We start from the raw sequence: 19,431 nt of genomic DNA, 5'->3' as shown, positions 1-19,431 counted from the left end.
GTCAGAGATCACATGTAATGCTGCGTTGGTAGTCACTGAAAAGTTAACATTTTCTTAATTTCGGTAAAGTATCTTGAATCTTAAATCGTGATAAATGCAAGCGGACGTATTTTTTAACGTTATGCCAAATTTAAATTAGCTAGAATTCATCAATAGAAAGAATGGTAATCTTAAGAATTCCAAGTCAGAAACGCTCACTTATGATTATGAACCGAAACCTTCTTACGGACGTGTTGCTGTCGTGTTTGTATGTATAAAATGCCGTGCCTTCGTAATAATTTTGTGTTTATGTCGTTATGAGCACGTCTGTTCTTTGTTGACGAGGACAAGGTGAGTCTCGGTTAATCCGAGGTGACTGAAACGCGGCGTCAAAAGCGGTGATCTGTCGCCATAGTAACTGGCATTTTGACCGGCCAGCAGTTCACGTTCACGTAATTAGTTAAAAGCTTTTCATATTTGTTGTTTTATTAAGCAACGTGTGTTGCAATCGAGTCATTTTTGTTTATAAGGTCAATGCTGGCACGGGAATTATTATTGCTGCTTTGACCCGGTTGTAACGACTTGCTAAGACGTGAGCTACATAAATAAATAAAAGTTAAGATTAAATAATATAAATAAAATAAAACAAGGCGGCTGGATGAAGCACGGCAATGTCCGGTAATCACCTCCCGCCAGTGCGACACCTGCCACAGTGGAGTCGAGTCGGGCATCTCGGAGTGCCGTGCAAACCTCGACCTTCACTGGCGAACAGACTGCAGCCGCTGCCCGTCCTCCCCACGGGAGACCGAGAGGGGCCGAAGGTTACGATGGGCTCGACTCAAGTCGACACGGACCTCCGCGTCGCTTCACTGCAGAGGAACATCGAGTTCCTACAGTACCAGCACAAAGAAACACTTCAGAAACTTCATCAAGAAGTTGACGATCTCAGAAGGGAGAACAAAGGTGAGTTAACAATGAGAAAACTGGGACTGATCATTCACTGTCAGGCATTGGTGTTACCAGGATGCCAGGTGTGGGTGGGCATTAGTCTTAAAAAAAAAAAAAAAAAAAAAAGCTACAATGCTCAAGTAGGTCGAAATCCAGCGTAGGGCTACTGCACCTTAACATGTTTAGTTTTCTCCTTGAGATAACTGTTGTTGTGATTTGCTCTAGACCAGGGGTGCTCAAGTCCAGTCCTCGAGAGCCCCTATCCAGCTTGTTTTCCATTTCTCCTTCCTGCAACACACCTGACTCAAATAATCAGGATCATTATCAGGCTCCTGCAGAGCTTGCTGATGAGCTGATCATTTGATTCAGGTGTGTTCAAGGAGGGAGACATGGAAAACAAGCTGGATAGGGGCTCTCGAGGACCGGACTTAGGCACCCCTGGTCTAGACAAATAAAAGTTGATTTGATTTTAGTTGACTTGGAACACATCCATAACTGAACAGTATGGACATTCAGGTAACAATGTTTTTTTTTTTTAGGTAACCTTTTGCGATTCCTCGGTTTTATTATTATCACTGTTATAGTTATTCTTTGTTCCGCAGCCTCTTTGAGCTCAATTTGACCCCCTTAGAATGCTTCAAAATGCACCAAAATCAGCAGGCAGGTCAAGACAGGTGCAGTCTTTGATACCGTGTAAAGACAAATTCCAAATACATTATGTAGCACCAAGCGCCCCCTAGCAGTCATTCTTTGTCCCGCCGACACTTTGAGCCCTACTTCGAGCCACTCAGAATGCTTCAAAACTCACCAAACTCAACAGCCAGGTGAACACTGGTGAAAACTTTGGTAAAATGTAAAAAAAAAAAAAAAAAATCAAAGTATGCGTAAATGTGTGGAGCGCCCCTTAGGAACAAAACCAACATTTCCGCCTGTTTCATAAAGATGGATTTTTTTGAGTCCCTGCGGGGTCTGCTCGGCGAGCAGCGCGGACTCAACAGCATCGTCCGCTCCACTGGTGGTCCCTGTCATTGTGCTTGGTCGTCCAGCGCCTGGCATCCCGGGCGTCCTCTGGGTTGTTCTGCTTAGTCGTTCGCCGCCTGGCATCCTGGACGCCATTCGGTCGTCTTCGGCCGGCGCCCCGGCCGTGTGGCCCCGCCGCTCGTTGCCATTGAATCGGGTTGCGGGTCTTACCAAATGGCAGTTTTATTGCTTTAAAATGGATTTTCAGCTTTGTGCTTTGGAGCTAAATTGAATCTGAACCCAGAGATGTCTCTTGTAAAAAAAAAAAAAAAAAAAAAAAAAACAACAACAAAAAAAACGTACAAGACGTATAAATACGTCTTTGGGACACTGAAACAATTAAAAATAGAACATATTTATACGTTTTTGGGAGCAAATGAGTTAAGGTGAAAGAGGTAACAACGCAAAGGTTAAAACTTAGAACACATCAGTACTCTATGAATGAGATACCATACGCGGTGCCCAGACTGCCGTTAGTACTACATCCAGTTTTCTTTGGGTGGGCAGAGCGTGTCCGTGGGTGGGCACTGCCCCCGGTAACACCCCTGCTGTCAGGACTACCGGTTAAAAAGGATTGGACGTCTATCGCCGTCGTTGGCGTTGAAACTTTAAACTGCCCCAGATCTTCCAGGTCTAGATCTGCAGCAAGTGAATATTTCTTGTAGGTCTGACCATACAGATTTTCATCATTCTGATGGTAAAGTACGGTAATCAGAGGATTAATTCGAAAATATATCTGATCATAATAATAATAATGCATTTTATTTCAAAGCACCTTTCTGAACATCCAAAGTCACTGCACAAGAAGAAAAATAAATGTCGACAAACGCACAGAAAAAAAAAGCAAAATCATGTAACAAAATTTTAAAGCCATCACACACAGCAGAGCAAAGTTGAGTGGAGATATAAAAAGTATGATATTTAGAAAATACATAATGGTCTGAAATTTCAATCATATACATGTATGCATTTGCACTTATAGAGACATATTCCTAAAACAAATATCTGGAACTCACGTTGTATGATTTTTAAAATAATTTATTTGTAATTCACTGGGGTTCGTAAGTATTTTTACTCTTGAGAAAATCAGTGCTTATATTTAGTGCAAAGCCTTTGTTTGCAATTACAGAGGTCTTTCTGTAGTTCTTCACCAGGTTTTAACATATGGAAACAGGAATTTTGGCCCATTCCTCCACACAAATCTTCTCTAGATCTTTCAGGTTTCGGGGCTGTTGTTGAAAAACGCCAAGTTTCAGCTCCATCCAAAGATTTTCTATTGGATTGAGGTCTGGAGACTGGCTAGGCTACTCCAGAACCTTGATATGCTTTTTATGCGGCCACTGCTTGGTCAGCTCGGCTGTGTGCTTTGCATCATTGTCATGTTGGAAGATCCAGCCACAACTCATCTTCAAGTCTCTGACTGAAGGAAGGAGGTTGTGGCACAAAATCTGACGAAACATTTCACCATTCATCCTCTGCTTTATACAGTACAGTTGTCTTGTCACACTCTTTGTGGAAAAGCAGCCCCAAAGCATGAGGTTTCCACCCCCACACTTCACAGTGGGGATGGTGTTCTTGGGATTGTACTCATCCTTCTTTTTCCTCCACACACGATGAGTAAAGTTTGTACCAAAAAGTTCTACTTTGGTCTCATCTGACCACATGACTTTCTCCCATGACCCCTCTGCATCATTCAGATGGTCCCTGGCATAGTTCAGATGGGCCTTCACATGTACTGGCTTCAACAGGGGAACCTTTTGAGCAATGCATGATTTTAAACCATTGCACCATGCAGTAGTGTTCCACTAACAGTAGCCCTTGAATCTGTGCATCCGGCTCTGTTCAGGTCATTGACCAGCTCCTGCAGTGTAGTTCTTGGCTGAGCTTTTCTCATCATGAGTGATGCCCCATGAGGAGAGATTTTACATGGAGCCCCAGTCCGAGGTCAATTATCCGTCATGTTTAGCCTTTTCCATTTCGAACAATTGCTGCAACTGTTAATTTATTCTCTCCAAGCTGCTTTTCAATTGTCCCATAGCCTTATCCAGCTTTGTGGAGCTCAACATTTTTTTCTCTAGTGTCTTTCGAAAGCCCTCTGGTCTTGCCCATGGTAGCAGTTGGATTTTGACTGTCTGTGGGGTGCACAGGTGACAATAATGAGCCCAAACGGGTGGATGGTTACTTATACAGTAAAGGTGGACTTTATTTAAGGTAGACTGACAACTCTGTGAGTGCCATAATTATTTCTGATTCCCAGGGGTACAAAATACCTATGAACCCCAGTAAATTACAAATTACTTGAAAAATCATACATGGAGATTTCTGGATTTTTTTAAAGATTATGTCTCTATGAGTGGAAATGCATCTATGATTGAAATTTCAGACCACTATTTTCTAAGTAGGTGGACTTGCAAAATCACAAGGGGTGCAAATACTTCTGCTTCTCACTGTATATCATGCAGTAGAGCGTTCCAGAGCTGGCAGGCAGAGCGGCTAAATGCTCTGGAACCATAGGTGACAAGATGGGCACCTGGGACCGAGAGATGGAGGATGGAAGAGGAGCGGAGTGGTGGAGGACGAGTATTAATGAGAATAACAGATCGTGACGAGCTTCAAAAGTGATGAGGAGGATCTTGTGGTTTATTCGTTGTTTGGTAGTCAATGGAGTGGACAGAGGATGGCGGTGATGTGGTGTGTGCTTGAAGCTCTTGTGATGAGGTGGGCTGCTGAGTTTTGGAATAGCTGCAGTTTGTGGAGGGATTTCTTGGGGAGGCCGAAGAGCAGTGAATTGCAGTAGTCGATCCGGGAGGTGACTAAACTGCAGATAAGAGTGGCATCGGTGTCGGGGGTGAGAGAAGGGCGAAGACGGGAAATATTACGAAGGTGGAAGTAAGTGGGGACTAATAATAATATTTTACAAACAATTAACAGATGGCAGGTTGGTTGGACAATGGGTTGGTTATCACACTTGCTATAGACCCCAATCACCAACGTCACACAATCACGTGATAGCTGTATTGTGCCGCCATATTGTCCGTCATTGTGTATCTGTATTGTCAATGATCGTAGTTTCTAAATGTGGATTCACTTGCAAATTATGGAAACCCCGGTGCTTTCAGACGCTGTAAACCCATTGGATGAGTTACATAAAAGCCGTTATTTGGAAAAGCTTCGGTCGATCCAGTCGCCAGATCCATATTTGATGCCCAAACCGATGTTTCCTCCCGTTTGGTCCCGTCACGTGCGTCAGAGCTCGTCCTGAGACCACAAAATTTCCAATCATACTCCAGTTTATGTCACGACGAGGAGTCGGGTACCCAAAATCGGCACCGGCCCGAATATAAACAGAGACACTTGGTCAGCTCAGCGTCACCGTTGTCACGATTGTAAAATGAAACTTGATCAACAACGGGCCGGTGTGTGCCGGAAAATAGCTGCCCCGCGTGAAATGTCCCCCCCCTGACGGGAGCACTCATTTATAACGCTTTATTGACGTGAAAACAAAACAAATGTTTTCATGGACGCATTACAGTAATGGATTTACGACTGTAAGATCAGTTTTAAATAATTAAATTACGCAAAATATTAGTGCTGTATTTTAGTAACAAATCGTGGACTGGGCCACATAACCATCTTTGAACAAAAATGTATTAGTCTACAGGTTTTCACGACCATATCCCAATGACTATCACACAGGTATGACATTTATTAGTTCAAGCAGAGTAAAATAATACATATTCACGGTACAAGAAAGTCGTTTCCGTGTGGGCACTCCCGTCAGGGGGGACATTTCACGCAGGGCGGCTATTTTTCGGCACAACACCTGTTGTTGCGCTCACCTTCTTGCTCCGCGACCGTGGCGACGAGCTTCGTAGTCTCCGTCTAATGATGACTGCGATCGTGTTGGCATCATATTGATGTTTTCGCCGCTGTCTAATGGCTGTCGACACAAACGCATCATGGACCGAGATAAACAAACTGTGCTGCTTTAGAGATTTGCCCTTGTAACAATGGGCACACAACAACTACTAAAATGATCGTTTATCTTCGCTGTTACTGCAACCAACCGCCACACATGCCTTCACCATTTTGATTAATCAATGTTAACGATTGTCAGGAAGGTTTTTGGGTTCCTTAGACAAGCAGAAAAACACGCAGTAATAGGAGGAATGTACGTAGCGGTAATATGTAAACATGATGAGCTGACGGACAATATGGCGGCACCAGTCATGGGGGGCGGAGTTGTGACGTCACGTGATTGGGGTCTATAACCTGACCACCAGAGAATGGTGTTGCACAAATATCACTTTTGATTCAAAATTGAAAATGAAAGCAATTTGGGTTCATTTTATTACATAGAGCGAAACAATGCTGGCTATTTTAGTTTTAAATTTGAAATTGATTAACGAGTGATAGGCTGAATCATTATTTTTACCACCTGTGCTTTCTCAAGTTTTGTTGTACATTACAATGGCAATAACATCTATTCTATTCTAATAATATGATGGAAGGAAAAGCAGGATCCTTGTATTAGATGCGTACCAATGTCCCATAGGTATAAAATGTTTAAATGGAAAGTAAGTGGTTTCCCTGTTGGATGTGGACATGAGGCTGGTGTCACTTTACTAAACAGGTGTCTTGTTTCTCCATAATGAACCCTGTTCTCCTATTATTATTATTTTTTTTTAATTTGGCTGTTACAGAGTTGAAGTATAAGATGATTATGGAGGCTCCCAAGCCAAGTAGGAAAGGTAAGATGAAGCTTCACACTGCAAACAAAATATGAAAACAAAACTAAATAGTTCATTTTAATAATATTGTTTTAAATAGGACACATTATGGAAAATGGACTTTTGTTTGATACAAATAATTATGCCTCTGGAGATGGCCTGCCCACCCATCAAGTGGGAATTAAACAACTATACAATATGTTTTGTGAAAATGTGTCAGTGACTGAGCCACTTTTGTCTCGCTATTACATAACAGACAGATAGGCTCATTTACATGATAACCACCCGCACACTGTGTTTTTCCAGTTTTGAAACATAACCAAGTGGGTGTTGGACCTTCCTCACATGGGAAAGAATCCCAACAGAACCAAATGACAAGGTGAATATCTGATCAATTTCAGCAAAAAGAAGCATGTAACAAATGATTTACTTACTTTATTGGGAATAATATTTTGGAATCAGAAACAACCAATGCAGAAGAGGAAATGTATTTGTGAATTTTATTTCTGAGAAGTGCTCACTTTTTGTCGGTGCATATTTGGGTAAACTAACACCAGAATGTTATGTCCGTGGGTTAGGGGCATGGGAGACTGCACAGAGATCCTTGGACCAATCAGACCAAATCGCAGGTCACAACAGTCTGAAGCGCCCGTTTCCTCAGTGGAGCCTCTCAAAGTCCAAAACGGTCCATCTCATCCACCACGTGCATCGACGCTACGGGAGTGTGAGCTTATCATCCAGCAGCTGTACAATACCAACAGTTTACAGTCTCAGGAAGTGAGTGTCAAAATGTTTGCAATCCTATGTGTGTCTCGACTCACACCAACAATTCTGTATCTTCTAGATTGTACGGTATAAGGAGTTGCTGAGAGATATTGTGGTTAACAAGAGAATCACTCCAGAAAACTACAATCTGACCAAAGCTTACCTTGGGGATGATATCAGGTAAAGCTTAATAAACTGTTATCCTTCATGTGGAAAGGACAAGCATATTTCTAATGAGTGCTTAACGTTTTTCAGCAAAACCTCTGACCACATCTTTCCTAACCTGGATCCCCAAACAGGAAAAACGTATGTAGTTCTGTGTCCCTCTTCTGTGAGTCTCCCAATAAATTGTTTTCCTACACTGTAAATTCCTCAAATGGAAGGAACCACCCAAATTTAGATTTAAGAAAAAATACAAATAGACACCACATCTGACTATAAGCCACAGGTGTCTATGTTTTAAGATGTGTTATTCACACATATAGACAAGGGCGTAGGTCTGGCCTTAACATTGGTAGGGACAATAAAACAGCATAATTAAGTAATTAATAATAAAGATATTAATAAGACGAAACAGATTGGGTGAACTGGGTTCAGGCCTACTTTTCTCATGAATATGACCCTAATTGATTGATAGGCTAATTGATCAATGCAAAATAAATTTGTATTGACTTGTATTTTCATGTGTATTGGTTCAGGTAAACCGTTCAATTCAAACCTTGTTTTCAAAAACTACTAAAGAAACATTTTGAAAACTTCCATAATAAATGAGTTTTATAAGCAAATATGAATTGAAATATTTGACCATAAATTATATTAACAATCACAATACATTAGGGCTGCAGCTATCGATTATTTTAGTAGTCGATTAATCGATGAACTAGTTCGTTCGAATAATCGAGTAATCGGATAAGGAACAGGAAAAATTAAAATACCTGAGCTGACCCTCAAACGGTATTTTTTTTTTTTAAATGAGGATGTATGTACAACAAAAGAACAAATGGCTAACTTACATAGCCTAGGTCCGCTAGCTTAAATGCTATAAAATGCTATTGTTTTTTTTATTTTTTATAATGCTCTTAACAAATGGTTCAGACATATTCCGACAATAAACGGCTAAATATACCTATATACTAAATTGCTAATGCATTAAAAAACATTAGCTTAAACAAAAACTTGGTTTTAAAGTAGAGTAAAGTGTTCCGATCATGTTTTTTTGCTCCTGATCCGATCCCGATCGTTTTAGTTTGAGTATCTGCCGATCCCGATATTTCCCGATCCGAATGCTTTTTTTTTTTTTGCTCCCGATTCAATTCCAATCATCCCCGATAATTTTTCCCGATCATATACATTTTGGCAATGCATTAAGAAAAAAATGAATAAAACTCGGACGAATATATACATTCAACATACAGTACATAAGTACTGTATTTGTTTATTATGACAATAAATCCTCATGGTGGCATTTACATTATTAACATTCTTTCTGTGAGAGGGATCCACGGATAGAAAGACTTGTAATTCTTAAAGGATAAATGTGACTTTGTATATTGTGACTAAATATTGCCATCTAGTGTATTTGTTGAGCTTTCAGTAAATGATACTGCAGCCATTTAACTTCTGCCCAAATGCATGATGGGAAGTGCAACCATGACTGTGCGTAGGGGCACCAATTGATATATCTTCTCTGCGTTGGGAAAGAACATAGGGTGTTAAGAAAATGATCAACTACTACCTTTCTTCCCCACATTGCCTCCCACGATATTATTAATTGCTGAGAGGGGTATTGTAAGAGCCACTTTAAATGGCTCCAAAGGCTGTCAAAATTCTCTGTACTCATTATACGCTGCCTTTTAGCACTATCTATAGGTAAAACAGCGTCTTTATAGATTGAACGCCACAATGCGTGAGTGGGTCGTGCAGCGCTTACGTTAATTATTTAACGTGATTAATTAAAAAAGATTAAATACCGCCGTTAACGCAATTAATTTGTTAGCCCTACTTTAAGCCAAAACTACTCTGGATGAGTGTAAGACATTTTGTCTGTAACGGTAAATACAATTAGAAAACTATTTAAATTAAAAAAAAAAAAAAAATTATAAAAAGGCATGTCCGATATTTTTTGTGCCGATTCCGATACTTTGAAAATGACGTGCCGATCGATCGGGACATCTTTAGTTTAAAGTGGTCTTAACAGGGAGCATTTGGATTCAGCCATGTGAAATGGGGCAGATCAAAGGGCAGTGTATCCACCTTAGTCAATAAAAGTAAATGCAAACACTTTCAAAATAAACCATTACAGCGCCACTTTAATTAAACGAATACTCGAAGCAGCAAAATTTAATTCGAATATTTTTTTCTAATGGAATACTCAAGTTAGTCAATTAATCGTTGCAGCACTACAAAACATACACACTTGTTCATCATCTCTTCACTATCCAGGAATGCACAAAATAAACATTTGTCTTAAGACCACTCAACATTGTCTAAATAAATAAATATAAGGGGGAAAAAAACTTCTTAGTCAGGGTATAACAAAATTTAATCAAAATGGAGCCTTCCATCCGGTAAAACACTACTGCTTTTGTTCACAGCTCAACGCAACAAAAAATGAAAACTTTTTACCTCGACTAGGATTAATGTATGATTATTTGGAAAAAAAATGTCTGCATAGGCTGCAAATAAAATATTTTTAAATAGATAATGTAGAAAAGAAATACATTGTAAATAAATGCAAGTCATCAGCCAATCAAGCGTTTGTTTGAGGCAGAAAAAAATGGACCGGCACATTCAGCAAATAAATTGCTGAAACTGAAAAAGGGTAAGTCTGAGTATAATGAAAATAATTCACTAAATAATGGTAGGGTCAATTCTATCGTTACAACATATGAGAAGACAATCTAAATGAACTACTGTATATAACTGAAGTCATTATACAATGCAAATAAGTTTGCTTAAAAGTTGGTGGGGACAATTTGAGCATCCTGAAAAGTTGGTATAGTGGTATGTGCCTACCATCCCGATGCAAACCTACGCCCTTGCAATAGATGTTTCACAAAAAGATTTGATTGGTCAATAATCTGTTTCTCTTTAACCAAATTGACACCAGCATGTCATTGCATCCTCATTCGTGTGCAGCTAGCTGTCTATCATGGAAGCCAAATGGTGTCACTTCTTGTGCAGTACTTCTCAAATAGTGGGGCGGGTCCCCCTAGGGGGGCGCAAAGAGATGCCAGGGGTGGCGCATGTGACCTCGCGGAACATACTTTTTTGCCATACTAGAATAATGTATCATTTTCAAAGTCTGCGCAGTATTTTTAAACAAAACAAGAGCACACAGCAAATTGCACTGGAGATATGACGAGCTAAGACGAGGAAATATGACTAAGCGTATGTAGCGTTTGCCTTTGACTTTTAATACAGTGGGAGACGAGAAAAGACTTGTCTGTGTCTAAAAATGTTTGCAACGGACAGCAGGAAGGACACATGAAATAAGATGTCACTTATAAACATTAGACCCCACTCACATTGATAAGCCACTTGATTTTTTTTCAGCCAAGACGTGCCGAATATTGCCAACAATCGTCCCGCTTTGTTCCGCAGAATTACATCAGTAAACCAGCGAGCACTGTTAGCATCATATAAGGTGGCATACCAAGTTGCTCAGCGCAAAATAGCAAAAATAAAAACTGTCCCATTGTCCAATGACACTGTTGTTTTTGTTCGATTAATTTTTGTTTTTACGGTTAAATGGTTTTAAATTTATTATTATTTATTGATTGATTTTATTAAAATGTATTTTTCACTATTAAATGATCCAAAAATGTACCGTGAATGTATTTTTACTGATTGGATGTGACTTTTTTTTTTTTTTTCAGGCAAAGTAATGCACTTTAAGTCTGTTCTATACTTTATTTTAAGTTGAGCTATATATTTTTTCTTTAATATTAAAAAGGGCACAATATTATGCAGAGGTATACTTATATTAATAATTTGTAGGCAAATGATACAATTTATAGTGGCAGCAGAGAGTTGTGGGGGGCGCGCGAAACGTTTACGTCTTCCTGGAGGGGGAGGGGCTAACATAAAATAATGGTGAAGCACTGCACTAGTGTGTTCACAGGCAGTCTAAAACCACAAAGGTGATTCACATCAATGAAATGGGTTGCTACAATTATCAAGAAGAAAGAATAAAATTAACTTTGCATTGACTTCTTAGCTTGTAGTGAGGCTTCGTAAAGTACCCTAACTGTGCTTAGTTTACTTCGAATTATCCTGGAGTCTTGTCTGACAGTTGTCAGAGCTAGCCCTGGCATAGCAGCTTCGTTGTAGCAAACTGGAGAAGTCCGTTTTTTTTTTTTTTTTTTTTTTATGTGTGAAACCACTAATGGCTAGTCTTAACTTATTCTTCAGTAATGGCATCAACCATCAGACAGTGTCCATTGGGGGGCCAACAGCATGCTAGCATAGCAGCTTCATCCTAGCAAACAGTGCCCAGATAGCAGATCGTCGTTGAAAAGATGTTGAATCAACATTTCGCTGTCATTGTTATATCGTTGAATCAACGTTGACAGCCGACATTGATTTGTCATCACCTTGGTTGAAGTTTTGTCCCAACGTTGAAATCCTTACAAAACCTAAACGTCACTTCGATTATTATCGAATTGGCCCGAATATAAGACGGCCCTGATTATAAGACGACCCCCTCTTTTTCAAGACTCAAGTTTGAAAAAAGACTTTTTGAACACCAAATTAATTTTTATACAGAAAATAATTACAGTACATCTGAAACAAATAATTATAACAATATATTTGAGAGAAAAAGCTAATTATTTTGCCTCATTCAAATCTTAATATATGAACATTTAAATATGTAAACTAAAGTGCAATCACATTCGTAAATGAATGGCTTCTGGTTTTTGAAATGTAAAAAAAACAGTCTATTCTGATAAAACAACAAAATTGTAATAACTGCATTAACTATCAAATCTAAGTCTAACTGTAACTGTAGTCTTGAAACAAATCTGAATAAGGAAAAACATTGCAATAAAATAATGCAAACTGCTTAAACTAGTAGCTGAGATCTGTCATGATAGAACATCGCTTCAATGATATCTGGTGCCATCTAGCGTTGTGAATGGGGAGAGTAGCTGAGATTTGTCATAACAGAACATCGCTTCAATGATATCTGGCATCATCTAGCGTCGTGAATGGGTACAATATCTAGACTGCGAATATAAGACGACCCCCTCTTTTTCAATCTTATTTCACTGCAAAAAACAAACAAAAGTCTTATATTCGGCCCAATACGGTGACAATGTTGGAACAACGCTGAATCGCTGTTATGTTTTCCTTCATTTTCAACCATGACGCTATTAATGCTTTCAAATATGCCTTTATTTAGAGGTCCTGCTTCATTTACAGACAGAAGACACAGCTGACTAATAAAATATTATATGTAAATAATAAAAAAAATGAATACAGTATATATAAATAATAAATAAATAATATAATAACAACTAAATAAATAATAAAAATGGCTGTATTTCAAATTACCGTTATTTTCGGACTATAAGCCGCTACTTTTTTCCTTCATTATGAATCCTGCAGCTTATAGTCCAGTGTGGCTTATTTGTTGATTTATTTGGGTTAATACGTAACATTTTATTTGATAGTGGCGTTATAAGACTGTCATAAGACCATCATAATTATGACAAGACACTATCATGGGCATTACCGAATCCTTATGACAAGTGTCATCTGGTAAATTATGTCACTAACTCCATTTATGTCAAGCTTGGCTCTTTTACAGCCATTCTAAAGTGAGATAATTTGCCAGATAACACTAAATGAGAAAATGACATCTCTTATAAGCATTCATTAATGTTCATGGCAGTGTCATGTCATCATTATGATTAATGACAGTTTTATGGTGCCACTGTCAAATAAAGTATGGTATATCAAATACCATAAATAGCAATTAATGAAACAATTGGAACAGTAACTGAAGAAATAATTAGCACCGAACATGAATTTTGGTTGTTATTTACATCTGTAACGCTGCAATGCATGCTAGGAGGCATGTTGGACAACAACAGTGTTGACAGCAGGTGGCAGCAGAGGTTGACCGTCTCCCTCAAGGGAGCAGTGATGGCCAAATGAAGCTTCTTGAAGCAATGAAGCTTTGCAGCCAATTGGTTATAGGCTAGCTAGCTAGCTTTGATGGAACAATGAACGCACTGCCTTGGTGTTCATTACATCAATTTAGACTAGGTAATATGCGTAATACTGTGCAATATCTAGTGATTTTAGCAGTTTAATTGGAAAAAAGAATTAAATTTGCCTGAACTAAGTTCTATATAGCTAACATCCAGGCTAAGTAGGTATTTGTTTTTATGCCAATCATAGCAAATGCACTGTCAGGGAAAATGTTTCATATACAAGTAATAATGACAAACACATTTCATTATACCGTAAGATATCGTTGCAGTTAAAGGCTCTGAAGAGGAGCAACAGGTTTACCTTTAAATATGACTATCCTTAAATGAGGTGTTTCCAGTGGAGTTCGTTTGAGGTGATTCACTGTCTTCCCGGTAAACCACGAACACAACTATTTTTCGCACATAACTTACGCTCGTCCATAATTCGATGACTTTTCAATCATATTTTCCGGCCAATCATAAATCAACTATTTGTCAAGATTGGTTCATCAACTGTAAAACAGTGTCAACCCTACTATCGCCTGACATACCATCGAACAACGTTATTTCAACGTCACTGCCAGGTGTCGTCGGTATTTGCAGTATTGATTAAACATTGTTTATCGTCGTAAATTTCAATGTCAACCATATTGATGATTTTAATGGAAATTCAACATTTATTCAATGTCGGTCTGCTATCTAGGGTGGATATCCCTTTTCTTTTTTTAATATGTGAAATCACCCATTATCAACCTTAAATCATTCTTCCATAGTGGCAACAAAGGTCTCTTGAGAAGTCGGCATGTATCTGTAAATAGCACACATCACACAAACATAGTCTCAGAAATGCTATCCTAGCAATAAAAACAGAGGGATGTTTGACAGCAACCACTACACGTGGAAACCGGTGTAACTCATGTTACACTCGTGTGAAAAACTCATGTGAAAGAAAAAGTGTTGTTGGATAATGGAACACTCACACGTGTGGTAAAAGAAATCAAACATATTTTTTCTCTAATATAGGATGTTGCTAATGTTGTATTTAACCCAAGACGTTCTACTGTACCCTTCTGTACTAAGCGATGAAAGAAATTCTACCCACAGTCATTTTTAAAAATATCTCTTTGCACATTAAAATACGTTTGAAGTATGTCAGGCACTATTTTAGTCAACCTGAAGCCTAAAAAAGCAACAGCAACTGCTTTGGTCGTACACTAGAGTCCAAACCAGGATATAGTTGGAGATTAGATGCTCCATACAAATGGGGAATTAGATCCACAAGGACCTTATTGCTTCTGAAACAGTCTGTATTATAATAACAAAACAGATATTTTTGTGACATACATTGGCATGAAAAAGTATCTGAACCTTTTGGAATTTCTAACATTTCTGCATAAAATCACCATCAAATTTAATCTGATCTTTGTCAAAGTCACACAGATGAAAAAACAGAGTCTGCTTTAACTAAAACCACCCAAACATTTATAGGTTTTCATATTTTAATGAGGATAGTATGCAAACAATGACAGATGGGGGAATAATAAATAAGTGAACCATCACACTTAATATTTTGTGGTCCCCCTTTGGCTGCAATAACTTCAACCAGACGCTTCTGGTAGCTGCAGATCAGTCTGGCCCATCGATCAGGACTAATCTTGGCCCATTCTTCTCTACAAAACTGTTGTAGTTCAGTCAGATTCCTGGGATGTCTGGCATGAATCGCTGTCTTTAGGTCATGCTACAGCATCTCAATGGGGTTCAAGTCTGGACTTTGACTTGGCCACTCGAGAACGTGTATTTTGTTCTTCTGAAACCATTCTGTCTGTATTTTGGATCATTGTCTTGTTGCAGTATCATTCCTCTTTTTAGCTTCTACTGTCTGACAGACAGCCTAAGGTTTTCCTGCAAAACATCCTGATAAATTTTTAGATTCATTCTTCCATTAATGATTGCGAGTTGTCCAGGACCTGAGGCAGCAAGACAGCCTCAAATCGTGATGCTCCCTCTACCATGCTTGACGGTGGGGATGAGGTGTTGATATTGGTGAGCTGTTCCATTTTTCCTTCACACATGACGTTGTGTGTTACTCCCAAACAATTCAACTTTCGTTTTATCAGTCCACAAAATATTTTGCCAAAACTTCTGCGGAGGGGTTGTGTATCCTTTCCCAGCTTTATACAAATAAACAATCCTTGATCGCAGGTCTTTAGACAGTTCATTTGACCGAGCTATGATGCACATCAGACAGTGCTACTAATCAAGACAATTCTTACCAGGTGTGTGTTTTATAGTGGGCAGGGCAGCTTTAAACCACTCATCAGTGATTGGGCACACACCTATATAAAATGTTTAGTAAGAATTGGTTTCAATTGCTCTTTAAGTCTTCTAAGGCAGAGGGTTCAGTTACTTTTTTTCCCCTTTCTGTCATTGTTTGCATGCTATCCTCATTAAAATATGAAAACTTATAAATGTTTGGGTGGTTTTAGTTAAAGCAGACACTGCATTTTCATCTGAGTAAGTCTGACAAAGATCAGATCACATTTGACTGTGATTTTATGCAGAAATGTGAGCAATTCCCAAAAAGTTCAGATACGTTTTCATACCACATACATTTTTCTTCCTTAGGACCGGTGTGACTCTACCAGCGCTCTCGAAGAGCCTCAGCTCATCTGTGGTAGAGCGCCAGAGAAGAAGTCAAGCCGTACACAGAGGCCATGTCAAGACTAAAGTGCGGTGAGAAAAGAGAAGATCACTTCTCCAAACACCAGAAACCTTTAGGACAGTCACAGTCCTTTTTGTCTCCCTGGACAAGCAAAGTCTCAAATGATTGAATATATGCTGGAAAGTGTTTCCAGTAGTTTGTTTTTAAATGTTGGGTATTTTCCAAAGTCATGACAAAGTTGTCACTACATGTTAACAACGTGAGCTAAAAACTAAGCTGGATGAAGCACGGCATCGTCCAGTAAATGTGTTGGAATGTGAAACATTTAATAAAACAGGGAGTAGGGTAGCCATTTCAGTTATAGTTCTATACTTTTGTGACAAAAAAATGTCTATAGATAAAATGGCTTCCATTTCAAAGGCTTGGAAGGTCATTCATGTTCCCCTGGGTGAACGGACAAAATTTCCCAGATTCTCTCCAAATTCTTTGATCGCCTTCTTAAAAAAGTGTATTTAACTGTTATCTTTTCTTTCCTTTGCACTTCAAGCCAGGTGTCTAAATATTGTGCCCATAGAGTACAATGTTTTCAACAGAAGTACCATCTCAAAACAAACTTCATCATACAACTTGTGAATGATGTTTGTATTAAAGTTCTGCTTGTTTGACTTTCATGCAATCTTTTGCTTTATGCAGGCAAACTTTCTCGATTACAAAAAACCCTTATCACTTTATGAGAATTAAACATTCAAAAATTCACAATAATGCTACTGTAATCTAAATCTGGATTTACTCTAAATGCCATTTTTATTTTTTTTATTTTTATTTTTTAACTATTTCGTTCCATATACATTTCAAGTACGCCCAGAACAATCCAGATTTAATCCATTCACTGCCCAAGGCAGTGGTTCTCAAAGTGTGGTACGAGTACCACTAGCGGTATGTGAAACACTGAGTTAAATGTTCAAATGACCTTTTTAATCCACAACAGTATTTATCAGGTACAGTTCAGTTGTATACTTCATCTTAAACTACACAAGTTTCACATTGACTGTTTTAGAATTGTGTCATCTTAAACTTTATAACAACCTCTAAGTGTAATAGTATTTAACTCTAATCTTAACTCATTGCCTGCTATTAAATCGATGAACCACTTAAAACACTGAAATGGTAACAGATTAAAGTGGAGCGGGAAGTGGGGTGCTGAGGGTGCTGCAGCACCCCATGGTGTTGGGGAGGAAAGCATTTATGGTACAATCTGTTTTTGCATGTTAAAAATAAATAAAACATTGAAACAATAGCATATTTAACTTTGGGGATTAAATATATATGTTGAAAAGGTGTGCACATGGTTTGCTACCGGGTAACGTTGAATAGAGCGCTACTGCAACAGAACAGTAAACTGTTGCTTGAGGAGGCGTTAAAATGGCACAAAACGAATTGGCAATTTTTTTCTTTACAAAAAAAACAGCGAAATTGTCTAAAATTCAATTCAAGGTCGAAAATGAAGATGATTGTCCTTTGGTGTCTTCGAATAGGTAAGACATACTTGCATTGGAGCCATTTTATTGTTTGTTGTTGCTGTTGCGCTGCCGCCGTGCAGAGCGCTGTTGGATATTCGTGTGCAATTTATTTTTGTGTTGTGAAAAGGGAGCGTTGAACCAAGGCTTATTGGCCCTTTTAGTTATCAAATGTATTCGTTTGTCATTGCGCCGTCTAGCTGCGGGGATTTGCATTATAATACACGGGTGCTTTTATTTCCAATACAAAAACTGTAACACACACTGTAGGTGAAATGGAACGCTGTCTTTGTAGTAGCCTAATAGTAGTACGTAAAATGTCCAGCGTGCATGTGTACTGCCATTGTGCAAGCCTGTTATGGAGAAAATGCACGAGCATGACAAATTTTGACAGAAATGACTGTTTTTGGATCGGAGACACTAAAAAGATCCTCAGCACCCCATGCTGTGAGTGACTTCCAACGTCCCTGACTGATTACCACTTAGAACACTGAAACTAAGGAAACAAGTCAACCTTCTTTCAATGGACTAATGAGATTACAGCGATTGCCTGTTTCACTTTCTCAGACATTAAAGATGAAATTCAGATGTCCTCGAAAATTTACTGTAATATCAATACGTACGTATTATTATGATATTCAATGGCGATTTTGACCTTTCTACTTACTTTCATCAAAGCTACTACATTAGAGGGGGAAACATACCACAAACACCTTGAAGTGTAGGTGTTTACATAAAAAGGTGGTGCTTTTAAAGAACATCCTCATAGAGAAACTACTTTAAAAATTAACCTAGGACTTGTGCTCAGTCGTACATTGAATGTTAAATGTTTGTGCTTCATTTTTTTCTTTTGTTTTACCAGGTCTGTCACAGCAGTGAGGTCTAAATAGGAATTAGCCAGTCAGTGTAGGTCTATTAACATGCGCATAGTGTTGCAGTGCTGAAAGCTGCTCTCTGGCAGCTGCGGCTACAAAGGAAATGGTGACTAAAACCTCAAAAACCAGAGCAACTGTTTTCATTTTTTTTTCTTTCTTATGTGGCATGTCTTTTTGATTGCTTGCAATACTAATTAACTATCTAATGCTTTCCTCTTTGCTTGTTTTTATTCATTTGTTGTGACCCCATCCCTGCATTCCTTTCAGTATTTCGGTTACAGATTTCTGAGGATTTTACAGTTTTGTGCCCAATGCCCACCGGCTTTTTGTTGAATGTAAATTAAACTCTTGATTATATTAGCTATGCATGAAGTTGTCGCCCTTAACAGAATTGTGAAATGCAGCTACTTAAATATTGCCGGAGACAGAATTGAAAGAAAACAGGTAGAATTTGAAATAACTGATCAGCGTATTTCACAATCATGGATCATGCAAATGCTGCATGTCCCCTGGAGTACAATAATGGTACTTGATATTGTTGCTATTTTAGGTGAGGCTTCCTCTCCTCTGCAGCTTATCTTTGTGCAAAGTTTGCGGAATTTTTGAATGATGCACAGTGACACATTCTGCAGAACAAATATGTTGAAGTTCTTTGGTGTTGTTCTGTGGTTTGTCTGCAACCATTCACACCATCCTTTGCCTTGGCATCCCTGATATCTTTCTTTGCCTGTCACT

General features: G+C 38.7%; 1 protein-coding gene across 3 annotated transcripts; it reads left to right on the top strand.

Moving 5' to 3' along the window:
- si:ch211-222n4.2 (uncharacterized protein LOC101885505 homolog) lies at positions 1-19,431 on the top strand. Of its 3 annotated transcripts, XM_057819973.1 has the most exons (8): positions 8-63; positions 676-942; positions 6,651-6,698; positions 6,984-7,056; positions 7,256-7,454; positions 7,522-7,622; positions 7,698-7,748; positions 16,268-19,431. In XM_057819973.1, exons 2-8 carry the CDS (start codon positions 807-809, stop codon positions 16,377-16,379), a joined length of 720 nt encoding a protein of 239 aa, XP_057675956.1. In that variant the 5' UTR covers positions 8-63; positions 676-806; the 3' UTR covers positions 16,380-19,431. The 3 variants fall into 3 exon arrangements, with proteins under 3 accessions (XP_057675953.1, XP_057675954.1, XP_057675956.1); XM_057819970.1 differs by having other exon boundaries at positions 1-942; XM_057819971.1 differs by lacking the exon at positions 6,651-6,698 and having other exon boundaries at positions 1-942.

The sequence above is a fragment of the Corythoichthys intestinalis genome, chromosome 17 (assembly GCF_030265065.1).
Source record: "Corythoichthys intestinalis isolate RoL2023-P3 chromosome 17, ASM3026506v1, whole genome shotgun sequence".
In the NCBI taxonomy this organism is placed as follows: Eukaryota; Metazoa; Chordata; class Actinopteri; order Syngnathiformes; family Syngnathidae; genus Corythoichthys; species Corythoichthys intestinalis.
The sequence above is the reverse complement of the archived record's forward strand: the minus strand, read 5'-3'. Positions and strand labels throughout refer to the sequence as shown.